At 35.7% G+C, this 15,347-nt stretch overlaps 1 protein-coding gene across 2 annotated transcripts; it reads left to right on the top strand.

The window, feature by feature from the left end:
• The first annotated feature begins 887 nt into the window (after positions 1–887).
• On the top strand, positions 888–15,204 carry LOC141299309 (transcription factor aptf-4). Of its 2 annotated transcripts, none has more exons than XM_073829664.1 (7): positions 888–949; positions 1,478–1,715; positions 10,061–10,115; positions 10,343–10,533; positions 10,871–11,000; positions 14,348–14,517; positions 15,033–15,204. In XM_073829664.1, the coding sequence occupies exons 2-6, from the start codon at positions 1,550–1,552 to the stop codon at positions 14,514–14,516; spliced, it is 711 nt and encodes a 236-aa protein (XP_073685765.1). In that variant the 5' UTR covers positions 888–949; positions 1,478–1,549; the 3' UTR covers position 14,517; positions 15,033–15,204. The 2 variants fall into 2 exon arrangements, with proteins under 2 accessions (XP_073685765.1, XP_073685766.1); XM_073829665.1 differs by lacking the exons at positions 14,348–14,517; positions 15,033–15,204 and adding exons at positions 12,194–12,263; positions 12,493–13,138.
• The last annotated feature ends 143 nt before the right edge of the window (positions 15,205–15,347 follow it).

The raw sequence follows: 15,347 nt of genomic DNA, 5'->3' as shown, positions 1-15,347 counted from the left end.
CAGTAGCATCTCAACCAAGTCTCCTGATCTTCATTTTCCTGCAGGTGTATTAAAGGTATTTTAATTTAACTTCTCTAAAATCATAAAACTAATACAACATGACACACTTTTTCTTTCTTTCGGAAAGATGTACTTCTAGTTAAAGTTTCTAATAAACTATTTAGTGTGTCTTGTGTTTATTACCCAAACTTTTCACTGTTAATAAAATAAAATATTGAGTAACAACCAAATATGTGTGCATGTTTGTGCCAATTAACCAAACTGAAAAGGTAATAATCAATGAATCATATACCTTTACACTACAAAAACTGTATTAAGATACAATTGCTTACATAAAAGAACATTACCACTGAAATAAAAAAGATCAAATACAGACCATATTATCATTTCCATCCAATCCTTACAGAAGATTTGTTCATTATCAGCGTGGATCTGAAATTTCCAACAACTGAAAACTTAACATGTAACTTGTTTATATTATAGCCTAATCATATTTTACTACAGATAATGTACCAAATAAAAAATAAAAAAGATAATCTGGGGAAATGTAAATCATATTTCATTAACATTCACAATAAATAAACTTCTGTAGTGGTAAATAGAAACTGCGACAAATATATTTTTTTTCTGGCCTCGTTTGCCCTTTGTAACAGTTACACAGCAGCATTGACTAGTTTTATGTGAATTTAATGGCAAGGTATGTAAAAAGAAAGCATAGTGTTATAAATGTACATTTAAAAATAGACAAAAACTAATATATTTACAATGCTAATAACTTTAGAAATGCATCATCATATGGATGCGAAATTCTATTCTATATACAACATTTCTATGATGTATTTGTGATTCTAGAGAGCAGTGCACGAAAGAGACCTTTATTTTGCTCTGGTGATGTGACGTCATAAAGCTGCGCTGCGCTCCTCATCTGTTGTGAGTCACGGGAAGAAAGGTTTGTTGTTTTTAAATCAATGCACACTGTTACATCAATGAATGCTTTTACATTTACATTTACCAATGGATTATTGTTAAATATAACGTTGTAATGCTTTATTTTGTGTTACTTAAATAAAGCGTTAGCCTTTATTAACAGAGAAGCGCGTCTCAGTTCGCTCTCTATATCATGAATCAATCGTGTGATGATAAGAAGTGATGAGAGAAACTGAGAATCCGAATCATTTGAATCAAATAATTTGTGAAGTGATTCAGTGATTCGATTCAGCGGCACGCGGACTACAAACGACAACAACAAACACAAACGAGTGAATCACAACCGAGAATGTTTTCATTCAAGTGTAATATATTAGATATGAACAAATAATTGAATACCTAATGTAAATAAAAAACAGCCTGCCTAAATCTGAACCTTGTGTAAAATGTATATTTTTATATTAACTCTGACTGTCTTATAGTGCACTGACTAGTGAAGAGATTTACGTTGCATATATTTCTCTCTATTAATTATTCTCATCTTAAACAGGACAAAGTGTTCAAACACACAGAAAAACTCCTGGAGAATCAACAGAGATCCACGTGACACACTATTATAAAGATGGTGTTTATTAAAGAGGAGAGTGAAGACATGAAGATTGAAGAAACATTGAAACATGAAGATACTGAGGAACAAATAAAGATGGAGTTTATTAAAGAGGAGCATGAAGACATGGGGATTGAAGAAGCATTCGGAGTCAAACATGAAGATACTGAGGAACAAACAGGTTGGTTTTTATTCTCTAAGTTGAACTCATTACAGAAATGAATGATATTTATGAATAATGTCACACGAGTGTAGAAATGTTTTGACATTTGACAAGTGTTGAGATCACATACTAACGCTGCCTTCAAGTAGCCTAGAATCTAGACCAGCCCATAGCGGCAGCAAATTACATTTGCTTCCAAAGGCAGTCTAGTTACTCTCCGTTCACTTGAGATTTCTAAAAATCCAAAATCGACCGGAGGGTTTAACATGGCTGCTGCTAGCGAACAACTTTCTTTCGAATCGGCTTTGGCCGCCACTCTGAAAGACTTGAAGTTAAGTTTTTCTCTGAGAAAAGAACAATAAACTGCACTGAGGTCGTTCTTACAATTTTTTTTAATACATCATACAAAATTAGTTTAATACTGAATGATTGTTGTACTTTCTCAAGGAATGAACGTAACTTCATGCTTCATGCTATGAAAAAAAACAAAAACAATGACAGTGAATAAAACATCCTTTTTTTCTTTTTCTTTTTTTGCTGCAATCTTTTCCATTTAATAGCATAATAAAACATTAATTAAAAAAAAAATATATATATATATATTCTGTTATCTTTTTCTAAAACTAGCACATTTACATTTCTATAACCTGTTGTTGTCTAAAGTGCCAGAGACTGGCGAGCCACGCTCCCACATTTGTTTATCTATTTTTTCCTTCCATTAAACAATTATGTACACATTAATACAAATACATCTCACGACAGAATATAAAAAAAGGGATAGATAGAAGCAAAAAATACAAAATTGCATAATATGGATATTCAATTAATCAAATTAAAACGACATAGTGCATCATAGGTTTTCTCAGCTTTTCTGTTTCTAATATTTTTTTAAAGTAGTGCCATACTGTTTAATTTCTTTAATAAACTGTTCACAATTTGGCTTAGCTTTAGCCCATTTCTTAACATGAATATGATATTTTCCAAGTAAAATAAATAATTGCGTAAGAAATGAAATTGTACTTTTAGAATCAATAGTGTCTTGTATAAAAAAACAAAAAAAACATCATACATTTCTATTTGTATTAACGAACCAAACATCGGAGAAAGAAAGTTAGAAACATCTATCCAAAATAATCTTGAATGCATACATTGAAAGAAGAGATGAGTCACAGATTCTTTAACACCACACAATTCACAAGAGTTTTCCAGATCCAGTTTGAAACGTTCAAATAATTCTTTAACATGATAAACTCTGGGTAATATCTTAAAAGATACCTCTTTTACTTTATTATTTATTAAAAAAAACGTATTTGTTATCAAGCACACTTTCTTCCATTCAATATTTTCAAATTTAGATGACCAAAAAGATGTTGAGCATTGCAGATAATTTGTCTTCAACACATTTCTAATATATTTATTACTGCATTTATCTTTAACAATATTAATACCACCAATAAATATACCACAAGTAAATGGTTGTTGGTCAGTATTAATTGAATGTACAGAATTATGTAATAATGAAACAACTTTACTTGGAATCGCATCAAAAATAACAGCGTAGTCTTTTGGTTTCACAGGAATTTTAAATTTTGTAAGGAATTCTGTGTATGTCAAAAGCAAGCCATGTTCATTAAGCAGCTGACTAACAGTAAATATTTCATTGTCATACCATAACTGATAAAATTTTTTTTTTTTTTATACAAGATATCTTTATTATTCCACAGAAAATATCGATGTGGTGTGAAATTGTGCTTGTAGATTAATTGCCAAGCCAACAATGCCTGCTTATGAAAACTTGCCAATTTAATTGGGATTTTATCAATAGAAAAATAGCATTTTAAAATAAAGTTAATACCACCTAAAGAATTAAACATAAAATTGGGGAATAAATGCCACACAGTTTCTTTATTTTCAATTATCCATTTTATCTTAAAAACCTCATTGAGATCTGTAAAATTGAACACTTCAAGGCCCCCAAATTCTTTAGTTATTTGAAATATATTTTCGTAAGTAATGAGGTTTCTTTTTCCAAATGAAATCATAAAGAATTTGATCCAAATCCTTAACAATATTCTTTGGAACTTCCATTGACATTGATACATATACAGACCTCGAAATCCCTTCGGCCTTTGACAGGAAAATTCGACCCAATAAGGATAAAGTCCCTCATTAACCACATGTTATATCTGTTTTTAATCTTCTCAACAATAGGCTTAAAATTTAACGCATTTCTTTGGTTCAAATCTTAACATACTATTATACTAAGATATGTGATGGTATCTTTAATGGGTATTCCATTAATTACTTTCAAAGGACAGTCTTTAAAGGTTGTATCAGCGATTTCTAGCCTAAAACATAAAGTGTCAATTTCAGCTGACCTTTCTTCACGATCCGCTCGCTGCCTGCCCCATAAATTGTCTGTGAAAAAAATGCGTCAGTTAGCTGGTAGTTACTCAGGGTGGGCCCAGGCCCAGTAGGCCCACCCACAACGCGGCGGCTGGTATTTAGTATTGAGAAGTGTGCGTATATTCGTGATGGTGATTTTAGTTAACGTTACATTGTTCCGCCTTTAGATGGCGAAAAAAAAGGCGGAGCGAAAGTCCACAACACCAAACCCCTGACGCTGATTGGTTGGAACACTGTTTGTTTATCTGTGGAAAGGTTGGTAGTGCCGATTGTTTTTTTGGCATATCTCGGACCCTAGGCTGACCAGAGAGACGCGGTTTTTTCACAGACAATTTATGGGGCAGGCAGCGAGCGGATCGTGATGAAAGGTCAGCTGAATTTGACGCTTTATGTTTCAGGCTAGAAATCGCTGATACAACCTTTAAGAGAGAATAAAACGGATTTGCTCTTATTCATCTTCAATCCAGAGACCTCAGAAAATTAATCTATACAGTTAATAACACCCTCCACTTCTTCACTGTTTTTGAGAGGTCGTTCTTACAAAAGAAGGATGTATTTGGAGTTGACTACGTCACTTTCTTCGTTGCTCTGATTGGTTGTAGCGCTATCCTATTGCGTGGAGAGGGAGTTTGAAAGACAACCGTTTATCCCACCCCTCCGGTTGAGCCCTGTCTATGGAGAGTGCCCAGACCCTACATTTATGTGGGTCTGGCTTCTCAGGCTAGCCTTCAAGTGCAGCTGAGAAATTGTCTATTTGTTATTATGATGTCATGCATTTTAGTTGTAACAATAATATGGAATTAGCCTAAAAAATGTCTATATATATATATATTTATTAGTGGTGGGCCGTTATCGGCGTAAACGTGCTGCGTTAACGTGAGACTTTTATCGGGCGATAAAAAAAATATCGCCGTTAATCTATTCTCAAAATTGGGTTGGGAGCTGGGTCTAAACTACGCAAGCTATGATGACTTTCACCTTGATAGTTTAACGCGGATGTATACCAAAGACTATAGAATATGGTCGCGCGTTTATGTCTCCTCCGCCAAAACACAGACGGGATCACGTCGTCCTCCATTCATAAAAACCGAATCTACTATAGCGCGAAATGCCACGTAAATTCGTCGTTTTTTGGATTCATAAATCAAATATGGTCTGTCACTTAATTCAAATCGCGATATGGACTAGTGTCTGTGAAAACTGAAATGCAAAAAGACCGTTTTAATATGAATCCGGTAACAGTTATGTTCCGTTTGCCTAGCTGTATGTATGAAATTCATACTATGAATGGTGGAGACGCGCTTTTACTACACGCATACTGAAACACACGTGACGCTCCCGGTAATTTTTGGCATTTGCATCTCACATGAACAGATAAACTCAATCTCCAAAACTGCTGTGAGTGTCACTTATACCGTTTCATTTGAGAAAACTCGCATCATGTCATACTGTATACACAGAAACTTCATGGCAACCTGTCAAAATAAAAGTACGGTGTAACATGTTTAGTCATTATTTGGGTAGCACACATATTCTGAATGCCTTCAGCAGAATTCAAATTAGCCATTTTAATCTAGATTAATCTAGATTAATTCCAAAATTTAATCTAGATTAAAAAAATTAATCTATGCCCACCCCTAATATTTATACATATTTATACAACAGTTCGTTCTGGTTCTCAAATCTGATTGGTTGAGAACCGTGAGATATTCTACTGGTATCGCTATAGGAACGCCCTTTCACAATTTTTTTTCACTCCGCGTGTTCTAGCCGGGACCGTCATTTCCGAGTGTCATGGCAGACGTCCAAATCCCGTATCATTTTACAAATATGACACTTTTTGTGTCATGGACTGTAGTTTTAAGAGGTTTTCAGGCGATAATGTACTTGTTTATAGTTCAAATATGCAGTTTGTTAATAAAGATAACGTCTGTTTGAAAATTTGCTTCGTCGTTTTCGGACGTGCGAGAGCCATAACGTCAGGGGGCGTTCTGCACTCATCAATCCGCTCGAGAGCGCTCTCACCACGGCCAGATCTTCAGGAATTTACCGCTGGCTCTGATGTCTCTGTAGTGGTTACACATGACATGTAATTCATTGTGGGTAAATCTAACGGGCAGTCTTTGGTCCCATTAATTTATTATTTTTTCCAGAGAAGAAGATAGTTCATGTAGCATGTTTATGTAAATTCAATGCTGAATGCTGCCTTTACTGTTGACTGAATTGCCTAGCAACTTTTTGATGCCTGTTTTTGTTGTTGTTGTTGTTGTTTATTAAATATTATTCAATAAATAAAAATGTATATAAACTTATTTTAAATAATGTATTTAATAATAGTAGTATTTAGCAGGCACGGCGCCAGGATTTAATCTTCGGATGGGCCGTAGTAATTTTGGGTGGGCCTTAATTTAACGAGACAATATCTTCAATATAAAATGTATATAACAAGCAGGTATACACAAACTATACCAAAGTTAAACTCCTTTTCCCGATCTTTGGATTGTGAATATTGTGGGCAGAGCGATTGAGAATATTTGGTAAACTCCATTTACAGCAGTGGCGCACGCACTGTTAATTCCCTGACCGTTCCATTCGGAACACGTTATTCTTTACCGGAATAAAATGAAACGGGAAGAAAATTTCAGATCCACTTCTCAACGTTGTTTATTTTTTTTCCCAGCTTTCAGTACAAAATGCATTTAAAACAATCCAATGAGACAGTGAATGAATTTGCATTTTAAACACTTGGAACATGTTAAGAGGCAGGTTGTGATTAATCGTCTATCTGCTTCTTTTGATCATGAAAAAAAATGTATTCGCTGTATAGCGCTGAATGAAACTAACATGAACATTTTTGAATGGAATGAATGTTCAAAGTTCAATAACATGCGTGAAAAACTGAACTATTGTGGGAAGTAGATGCCACATTGTTAAAACACAGGTGAAGTACATTAATATTAAAATCATATAACGGACTTTAAGCATTTAGAATAAGGAAAAAACAGGCTAATAACCAAAACCTGCATATCGAACAGAGTAGCTAAACATCCGTGTCCTAACGAGACATTTTGACTTTTGAAAATGCTCCATGCCAGCTGTTAGCTTTTTGCTAACTTTAGGAGGCGGTGGTGCAGATCCCTGCGATGACCGATCACAGAGCGAGGAAGACTCTGATCGCTCCTTAGTAATTTTCTTAAGATGTTTATGAATTGATGGCTGTTGTGCCATATCATCTAACACTTCTGGGCACAGGCTACAGTACAAACACTTGACGTCGATAAACAAAATGAATGTATTGGTTAACGCAAATTGTCCTGTTGTGATTGGACAAAGTTCTCACGACAATGTTATATGTATGTGTGTATACAAGCAGATATGTATGTGTGTATATATATGTATGTATGTGTGTGTGTGTGTGTGTGTGTGTGTGTGTGTGTGTGTGTGTGTGTGTGTGTGTGTGTAGCTGGTAGTTACTCAGGGTGGGCCCAGGCCCAGTAGGCCCACCCACAACGCGGCGGCTGGTATTTAGTATTGAGAAGTGTGCGTATATTCGTGATGGTGATTTTAGTTAACGTTACATTGTTCCGCCTTTAGATGGCGACAAGAGACCGTGTTATGAGTGAGCAGTTAATAGTGACTTTGGGACTTTTAAACTGAAGTTAAGCGGAAGTTATTTTTAGCTTCAACAACAGTTTGCCACAGCAAATAAATGCACTGAGCAGCAAAATCACCCTTAATAGATGAACAGATATTAACGCTTTCTTCAGTAAACATTCAAGCTAATGTCATATCATCATGAATATGAATAATGAATGCTCTATCAGATGCAGGTACGTTAATTACTCGCTCAGTCCATCTCTCTGATAATACTCAAACATGATACAGTGAGGTTTTAATACAGTAAGGGGCCGTTCACATGAAGCGTCTTTTGCGCGCGCAAGTTCGTTATTTCAAATGGAGACGCACGGCTTGCGCGCGCATATTGGAAGCGACGCGGTCGCGACACGCTCGTTTTTTCCAGGCGCGTTCGCGCCGCATCGATTTAAAAACATCTCAACTTTTCAGAATTTCGCAAGCGCACCGCAGGTCATGTGACATGAACAAACCAATCAGCTTCCTCACGTTTTTCCGTTACATTGAAACCTCAGCAGAAACATGGAGGAGCAGCTCATCATTGTGGTCCAGGGATTTCCTGAACTTTATGATTTGTCAAGCCCCCATTATTTTGACGCTAATAGAAGAAACAATGCACGGAGACGCATAGGCTTGGAGCTAGAGCGCAGCTGATGGTTGCTTAGAAACGGCAGACGCTTCCGGAGCGCAAGCGCCCGAGCGCTTTGTTGATAAGGAAGAATGCGGCGCGCCTAGCGTTTTCTACGCGTTTTTAGGCGCGACATGTGAACGGCCCCTAATACAATAGGCTTTCAATGAAGCAACTCAACATTCCTTTGTTACTAGTTCTAAAGTGACGTTTTGGAATTAGTAACCAGAAGCTTTAAGGGGGTCGCACACCGAACGCGCAGCGTCGCGTCGCGTCGCGTCGAGGACAGCTGGAGGTATCGCACACCGGACGCGCACATTCTATACGCGCCAGCTCATTTTTAGGCTAGATTCCCATTCATCAATTAGTAGCATTTTGTATTATTACAAGCAATTTCAACATTCCTTATGCTGTAGCTAGTAATATGATTTGTTTGCTCAATAAAAAACTACATGCTATTTTGTTGTGTAAGGTATACTTATTTCTTTGTAAACTTCAATTATAATCGTATTGTTGTTGAGGCAGTTTATTGGAGTCTAAATTCAACATGAGGGTTTGTATTTAAAATAAAATAATTGTCATTTTGTGGTCAACAGTATTGATATTTTTAAGGACATGAAATGACAATGCCTGTACTGTACATTATTTTATGATTGTACTGTACAATTACATACAGTTGCTCACTATACATTTTACCTCAGATCGTACGTAAACAAAATTGAACATTCTTACCTGAAAAACCGATGACATCGGCAATCTTCCTCCAAGCTGATGAATTCCTTATGTTGAATCTATGATTTGTTGCAAATAATTCTGGCTATTTCTATTTCCCTACTTCCTTGATCAGTTTTTCGTCGTCCATCGCGCTCCGCTACACCGTTATTTAAATGACCTGAATGACGGTTGTGACCTTGTAAATCCAATAGATGGCAGTCAAAGACAGTGAATATAATAATGACAGGCAAATGTTACATAGGACTTTAGATTTTGCGTAGCCTATGTAAAAATGTCTCGAGAAAATAAAATTTGAATTAATTATATAGGTTTACATTTTTTTCAAGCTGTAAACCTAATGTAAGTAGTATTTTGCAGCAGTGGTATCTTGTTTTTTTAATCTAATAGGACGATTTGAGACAAATATGATGTTATTTAATATAAAACTATGCAGATGGCGCTCTGTGGCGCGGCAGAAATTTGAACAGCTTCCTGAGTCGTAGCTGGGCGCCGCGGACAGACGCCGAATGGCGCCGCCGGTGTGCGTATGCTCATAGAAAACTATGTGTTCGAATTTTAAAGACGTGGCGCGACGCGACGCGGCGCTGCGTTGCGCGTTCGGTGTGCGATCCCCTTATGCTCAGCTGATCAACCGTCAAACTTTGGTTTAAATTTGTGGCGGAAGGAATAGTTTGCACAAAAGAGGGCTTTTAAAGACACTCCGTTGCTATTTTGTTTATGTATTTACACACTCGTGCCGTTGAACTGTTGTATAAACGCAATATCACACTCGATGACTTGAGATATGGCTGTATATCGGCACTCTGTGATTACCACAACCGTGCCGATATACAGCCATTTCTCAAGTCTACTCGTGTGATATTGCTCATATATTGATCAATGAACATTAATCTACATTAAAAGATATAATGCCTCTTCCATTTATTAGTACTATTACTATTTTTTTTACTCACAATTCCAGGGGGATTCCTGGTGGAAAGTGTCTTGAAAATTTCAGACTTTCACCAAACAAAGAGGTAAAAACTAAATAAAACAGTTTTTTTAAGTTAAAGAAAATATGCTGAACAACTTTGTATTTTAAAGAGTGTTATTAAATTATCTTATTGCCATGGTTCAAATCATTCTTTCTTTTGTATTCATAAGCATTTAAAGGAGAATTTTTAAAGATTATAATGCGCCATTTTATAAAGAACCTCAGCCTATTCAAGAACATTATAATATACATAATCAATTAATATTTCAGATACCTGGTGACATCAGAGGAGCTACAAAGGAGGTGCTCTCCACCGGAAAGCTACTCCGCAAATTCGGTAGTGGCCTATCTAAGAAAAGCCAAAGGACAAAAAAATAAAATATCTGAGAGGTTGGCAGAGCTGGACGTGACACCCTCAAAGCGCACAAAGCTCACTTCACAGTGCTCAAAACTTTGTGAAGGTAATAATGTAGAAGCGGCAGAAGTATTTTAAGAGAATTCTGAGACCAGCATTATGTTTTTACATGTTTTTTAAATTGTTATAATGGTAAGAGTTTATAATAACATTATTGCAATTCGAATTTCTAAGTGTTGCCCAGGCATTAATTGAATTTCTGTAATAGCATGTTTAGAGTGGTTCTAACAAATTACAGAAACTAAATTTGATTGTAACTTTATTGTTATACACTTAAAGTTTCTTATAAGCATTGACAAGTTGTATAAAATAGTGAGTGTACTTGTACTGCTTGAAAGTTGGACATTATTACAAATAAATTTGTAACATTAATATATATTTAGATGAATGCAGTGATCTGGCTGGTGACGTAATGCACCTAGCAGCCAAGTTCATCCCCCAGAAAAGAGTGGCTCAAGACTTGCTGGAAGAGGGGGATGTCCATGCTGCCTTGGCCAGAACAGAAGACTGCAGGTAAGTTAATAACAATTTACTACTACTACTACACTGAATTTTAAAGGTGCCATAGAATGCATTTATACAATATTTTAAATTGTTCTTTGATATCTACATAGAATGTACACAGGAAAAAACGTTGGGTTATTTGTTTAACCCAATAGATGGGTTGCACATATTGGGTCACTATGTTGGGTTATTTTTTTAAACATCGTTGGGTTATTTTTAATAATAAACCAGCCTTGGGTTAAATTGGTTCCTGCGGCGACGATTCAAATTTTAACGGACGACAAGTGACTGACAGTCACTTGCTGCATCAGTATGAGGTAAGGCTTTTGATAACTGTTGTAACATTATACTTATAAAAAGAAACGTGAAATGCAAAATTTAATGTTTTTTTTTTTTTTTTTTTTTTTACAAAGTTATAGTTCCCTTTTGTCAGCGTTTTATTGTAACTACTCCGGAGAATGAGCTCGTTTGTAAAGGAATAACCTAACGTTATTACCTGTTAGCTCGTTAGCAGTAATAAAGTCAATAAAAATTACCAGAAAGACCTAAAGTTAACAATCAGTGGCGAAATGTAGCTAACTTACTGAAATCACCATCTACCATTGCTTAAGGTTTAAATTTTTGGCGGTATTTTTTACAATTAAAAGAGGGTTCCACACCTATTGTAACTAACGTTACAGTTTGTTTGGTCGCACTACTGATTATCACATTTATATATAAAACGGCTAATGTTAAATGAGACAGTGGTGTTCATTTATACCGTGCCACACGAACCATTTGTCTTGATGGTCCAGTGTGTAACGTTAACATTAACTCAGGCAACTCAGAGAGATGTGCTCAAATTCTCCAAACTGTCGCGTCTATCCAAAAAGAATTCTCCCATAAGAAGGACATGATGGCGGCAGAAACGAATCTTTTTAAAAGATTTGAATCTAAACGAATCATTTCGCAAATTGATTTACTGCTTACAAATGTTCGTGACACCTGCTGGTCAAAACAGGGCCAGCGTCAATGTTTGGAAAGCGACCAGCACCAACTGTAATAACATTAAAACTTTTATGATTTATTCATATTGAATATTATTGTGCATATTTCAGAACAGCCTTTAATTACAGCAGTTTCTCTTATAAAGCTATAACAGATTTGCATGTGTTTTTTTTTTTTTTAAATGTTGTACTAAATGTGTTTATTCTTATGTTTAGACATTGGATTCTTCAGAGAAGGAAAAACTACAACAGTGGAATCGATGCCAATTAACGGAAACATTTCAATGTAAGTAAACTATTTAAATTAATGTTCCATATACACTACCAGTCAAAGTTTTTGGACAGTAGCACTTTTTATGTTTTATGTAGAATTATTTTCTGCTCACTAAGCCTGAAATTATTTGATCCAAATACTATGCAGTAACATTGTGAAATATTTTTACTGCTTTCTATTTGAATACAATTTAAAATGCAATTTTCCTGTAAAATGTTTCATCTTCTGCTTCTTATCACAGAGGAAGGAGTGAATGAAAGAAGTACACTACTGGATGCCACCAGCATTGCTGCACTAATTCCAAGAACTCCTCCCAAGTTTGTAGCATTTTCAACGGGGAGGCAATGGAACAGAAGACCTGACTACAAGCAGTGGACCTGTGTTTCAAACATTTCTACATGTATGACATCAACTACCCGAAGACATCTGCACCCATTAGAACACAGTCTTTCGACACAGTTTTAAAACCTCTTCATTAAAAATGTTGTATTTAGTGATCAGTAAAAACGTTTTAGTCCAGCAGCCAGCAGATTTAAGCATTTTTATTATTATTTGATTATTACTTGTGTTTATGGTGTTTTGTTTTTTGTTAAAGGTCTATGTTTGTCTTATTTGTGTACTGTATGTCCACATTTGTGTATGTTTTGATATAAATGAATATGAATTGATCCACATCGTAAGTAGCATGGCAAAAATACATTGTATGGGTCAAAATGTATTATGTAGAGTCACATTTGTCGGTTTTGAATTCAGTGTACAAATTGAAAATGTCAGTTGTATGTGCACATTTGTGTTTTTTGAATGTTATATTTTTACACATTCTTGTACACTTATTTTATTAATTTGCTGTACTTATTAAAACATTTACATTTCAAAACGTATTTCGTAAAAATGTATTGTTTTGCATATTTGAATAAACAAAATGTGTATCTGAAAACAAAGTAGTGTTATAGTGTAGTTTTATTAAGTAATTTTATAAGAAAATACTGATATAAATGAATATAAATAATTAACCCAACTGTTGGGTCACTTTTAACCCAACTGGATTTTAACCCAATTCATTGGGTTAAAATAACCCACAGATGGGAAGGTGCTTTACCAACCCATAGTTGGGTTACTCGTTGGGTTACTTTTAACCCAGCATTTTTTAGTGTGTATATGGCATAGGAAAGGACAAAAATTCTCCAGAAATGGTTTTACAGGTCCATTTACAACCCTAGGATTTGTCCCTAGAATGAAATGCTCTGTTATTGCCTTATTTGGAAGCTTCATGAATAATAATAAGGAGCTCTGCTCTGATTGGCTGTCTTACAGAGTGGCTTGCTCTCACACAGCTGTACGGAAACACATGGAGGATATATTTAATATATATATTTAAATACTGAGCTCAAGCCGCTATTAATATGTGGGGCATTGAAACTGCAGTTTTGAATGCACGATAACTTTTTTGGTTCACTTTTGAGATCGGCGATCGCACATGCTCTGTGTAACGTTATACTACAGGCAGTACTTACAACACATTAGACAAGTTAAGATGCTGTCAGCGGTGATCAGGATCTGCCAATCATTTGCCATTGTCCGCTTAGTCATCTCTGCTTATTCTGTTCATGTGGTAAGTGTCCCTTCAGTGGCTTCCCTTATTTTATTAGAATGCCTTATTTTATTTTTTTTCGTTGCTTTCTGAGTACAAACACCAACCATCCCTTCACTTAACATCTCCTGCACAACCTGGAACATAACATTGCTTTGTTTTTTTTTGTTTGTTTTTTTTTTTTACAATAGCCTACCTGCAGATCGTCTGATGATTGGGCGATGCAAATGTTGGGGGCGTAACTATTAACGATCACCACTTTTGTGTAATAGTCTGTGTTGTGTTGGAATTATCCTACTTTTCGGTGGTCTTTTGCAAACACTAGATTTATATAAGAAGGAGGAAACGATGGTGTTTGAGACTCATGGTATATCATGTCCATGTACTGAACTGTTAACTATGCCAAGGTAAATACAGTTTTACATTCTATGGCACCTTTAACATTAATTATTCAGTGGTCAGCTGAACTGGGGAACTAAATAGTTTTTGGTGTTTTTAATTTCAGGAAGACCTTGACAGCTGTGAAAAATGCGTTAGAGGCTCATTGGGCACCATTTGAGCTGGCAACACATGGTCTTGGGCCTGCAGTTATAAAGGGCACTTTTTCTTTGATTGATGAATGTCTTAAAGAGAAAATGAAGGCACTGAAATCAAAAAAATCCAAAGATGAGTAAGGTTGGTCTTCACTTTTCTTCACTTTGAGAAAAATATCATTTGTTAAAATGCTTGTTTGTTTGTTTTTGTTCTGCAGAATAAGAAAAATAAAGACATTACAATTTCATGGTTTATTTTGATCTGCTTACATTCATAGATTATTGAAACCTCACTACAAATGACAACAAATAGCCTGTTTATGCCTTTTAATAGACACTCAATACACTCTCAGAAAATAAAGTACATAATTGTACCTTTAGAGGTACAATGGCTTGTCACTGGGGCTGTACCCTCAAGGGTACAGCTTTTGTACCCTTGGCATAGGGTACATATTTGTACCCTTGTGATTTGTACATTAAGAGACCAGTCTTGTACCTGTGGTGACAATTTTGTACCTTTATTTAACAGTACAAAAACGGACCCTTCAAAAAGGGTACAAAAATGGCTTTGACAGGGTACAATCGTTGACTATGATATATATATTGTGACGTCTCAGCTTAGGCTGTGCGTGTGTTGTGGGGGTGTGTGTGTTTTAGGTGCTGCTTGGAAGGGGTGTGGCTCGTGCACCTGAGACTTGTTGAATGCAGATATAATGATGCCTGGCGTCCGGTTTTCGGTGATCACCTCCAGCATGGAGTTTGACCAGCTGCGTGATGTTGAGCCTCCTGCCCGGCCCTGACACGTTTCATGTTATATTTATCTTATTTTTGTTGTGTTAAAATAAATGCTTTCGTCAAGTATTGATGCGTCTGGACTTCTCTTTGTTGCAGCCTAGAGCCGGCTGTAACAATATATATATATATATATATATATATATATATATATATTACAAACACACACACACACACACG

The sequence above is a fragment of the Garra rufa genome, chromosome 23 (genome assembly GCF_049309525.1).
Source record: "Garra rufa chromosome 23, GarRuf1.0, whole genome shotgun sequence".
Classification (NCBI taxonomy): domain Eukaryota; kingdom Metazoa; phylum Chordata; class Actinopteri; order Cypriniformes; family Cyprinidae; genus Garra; species Garra rufa.
Note: the sequence above shows the minus strand (reverse complement) of the source record. Positions and strands in the feature narration are given on the sequence as shown.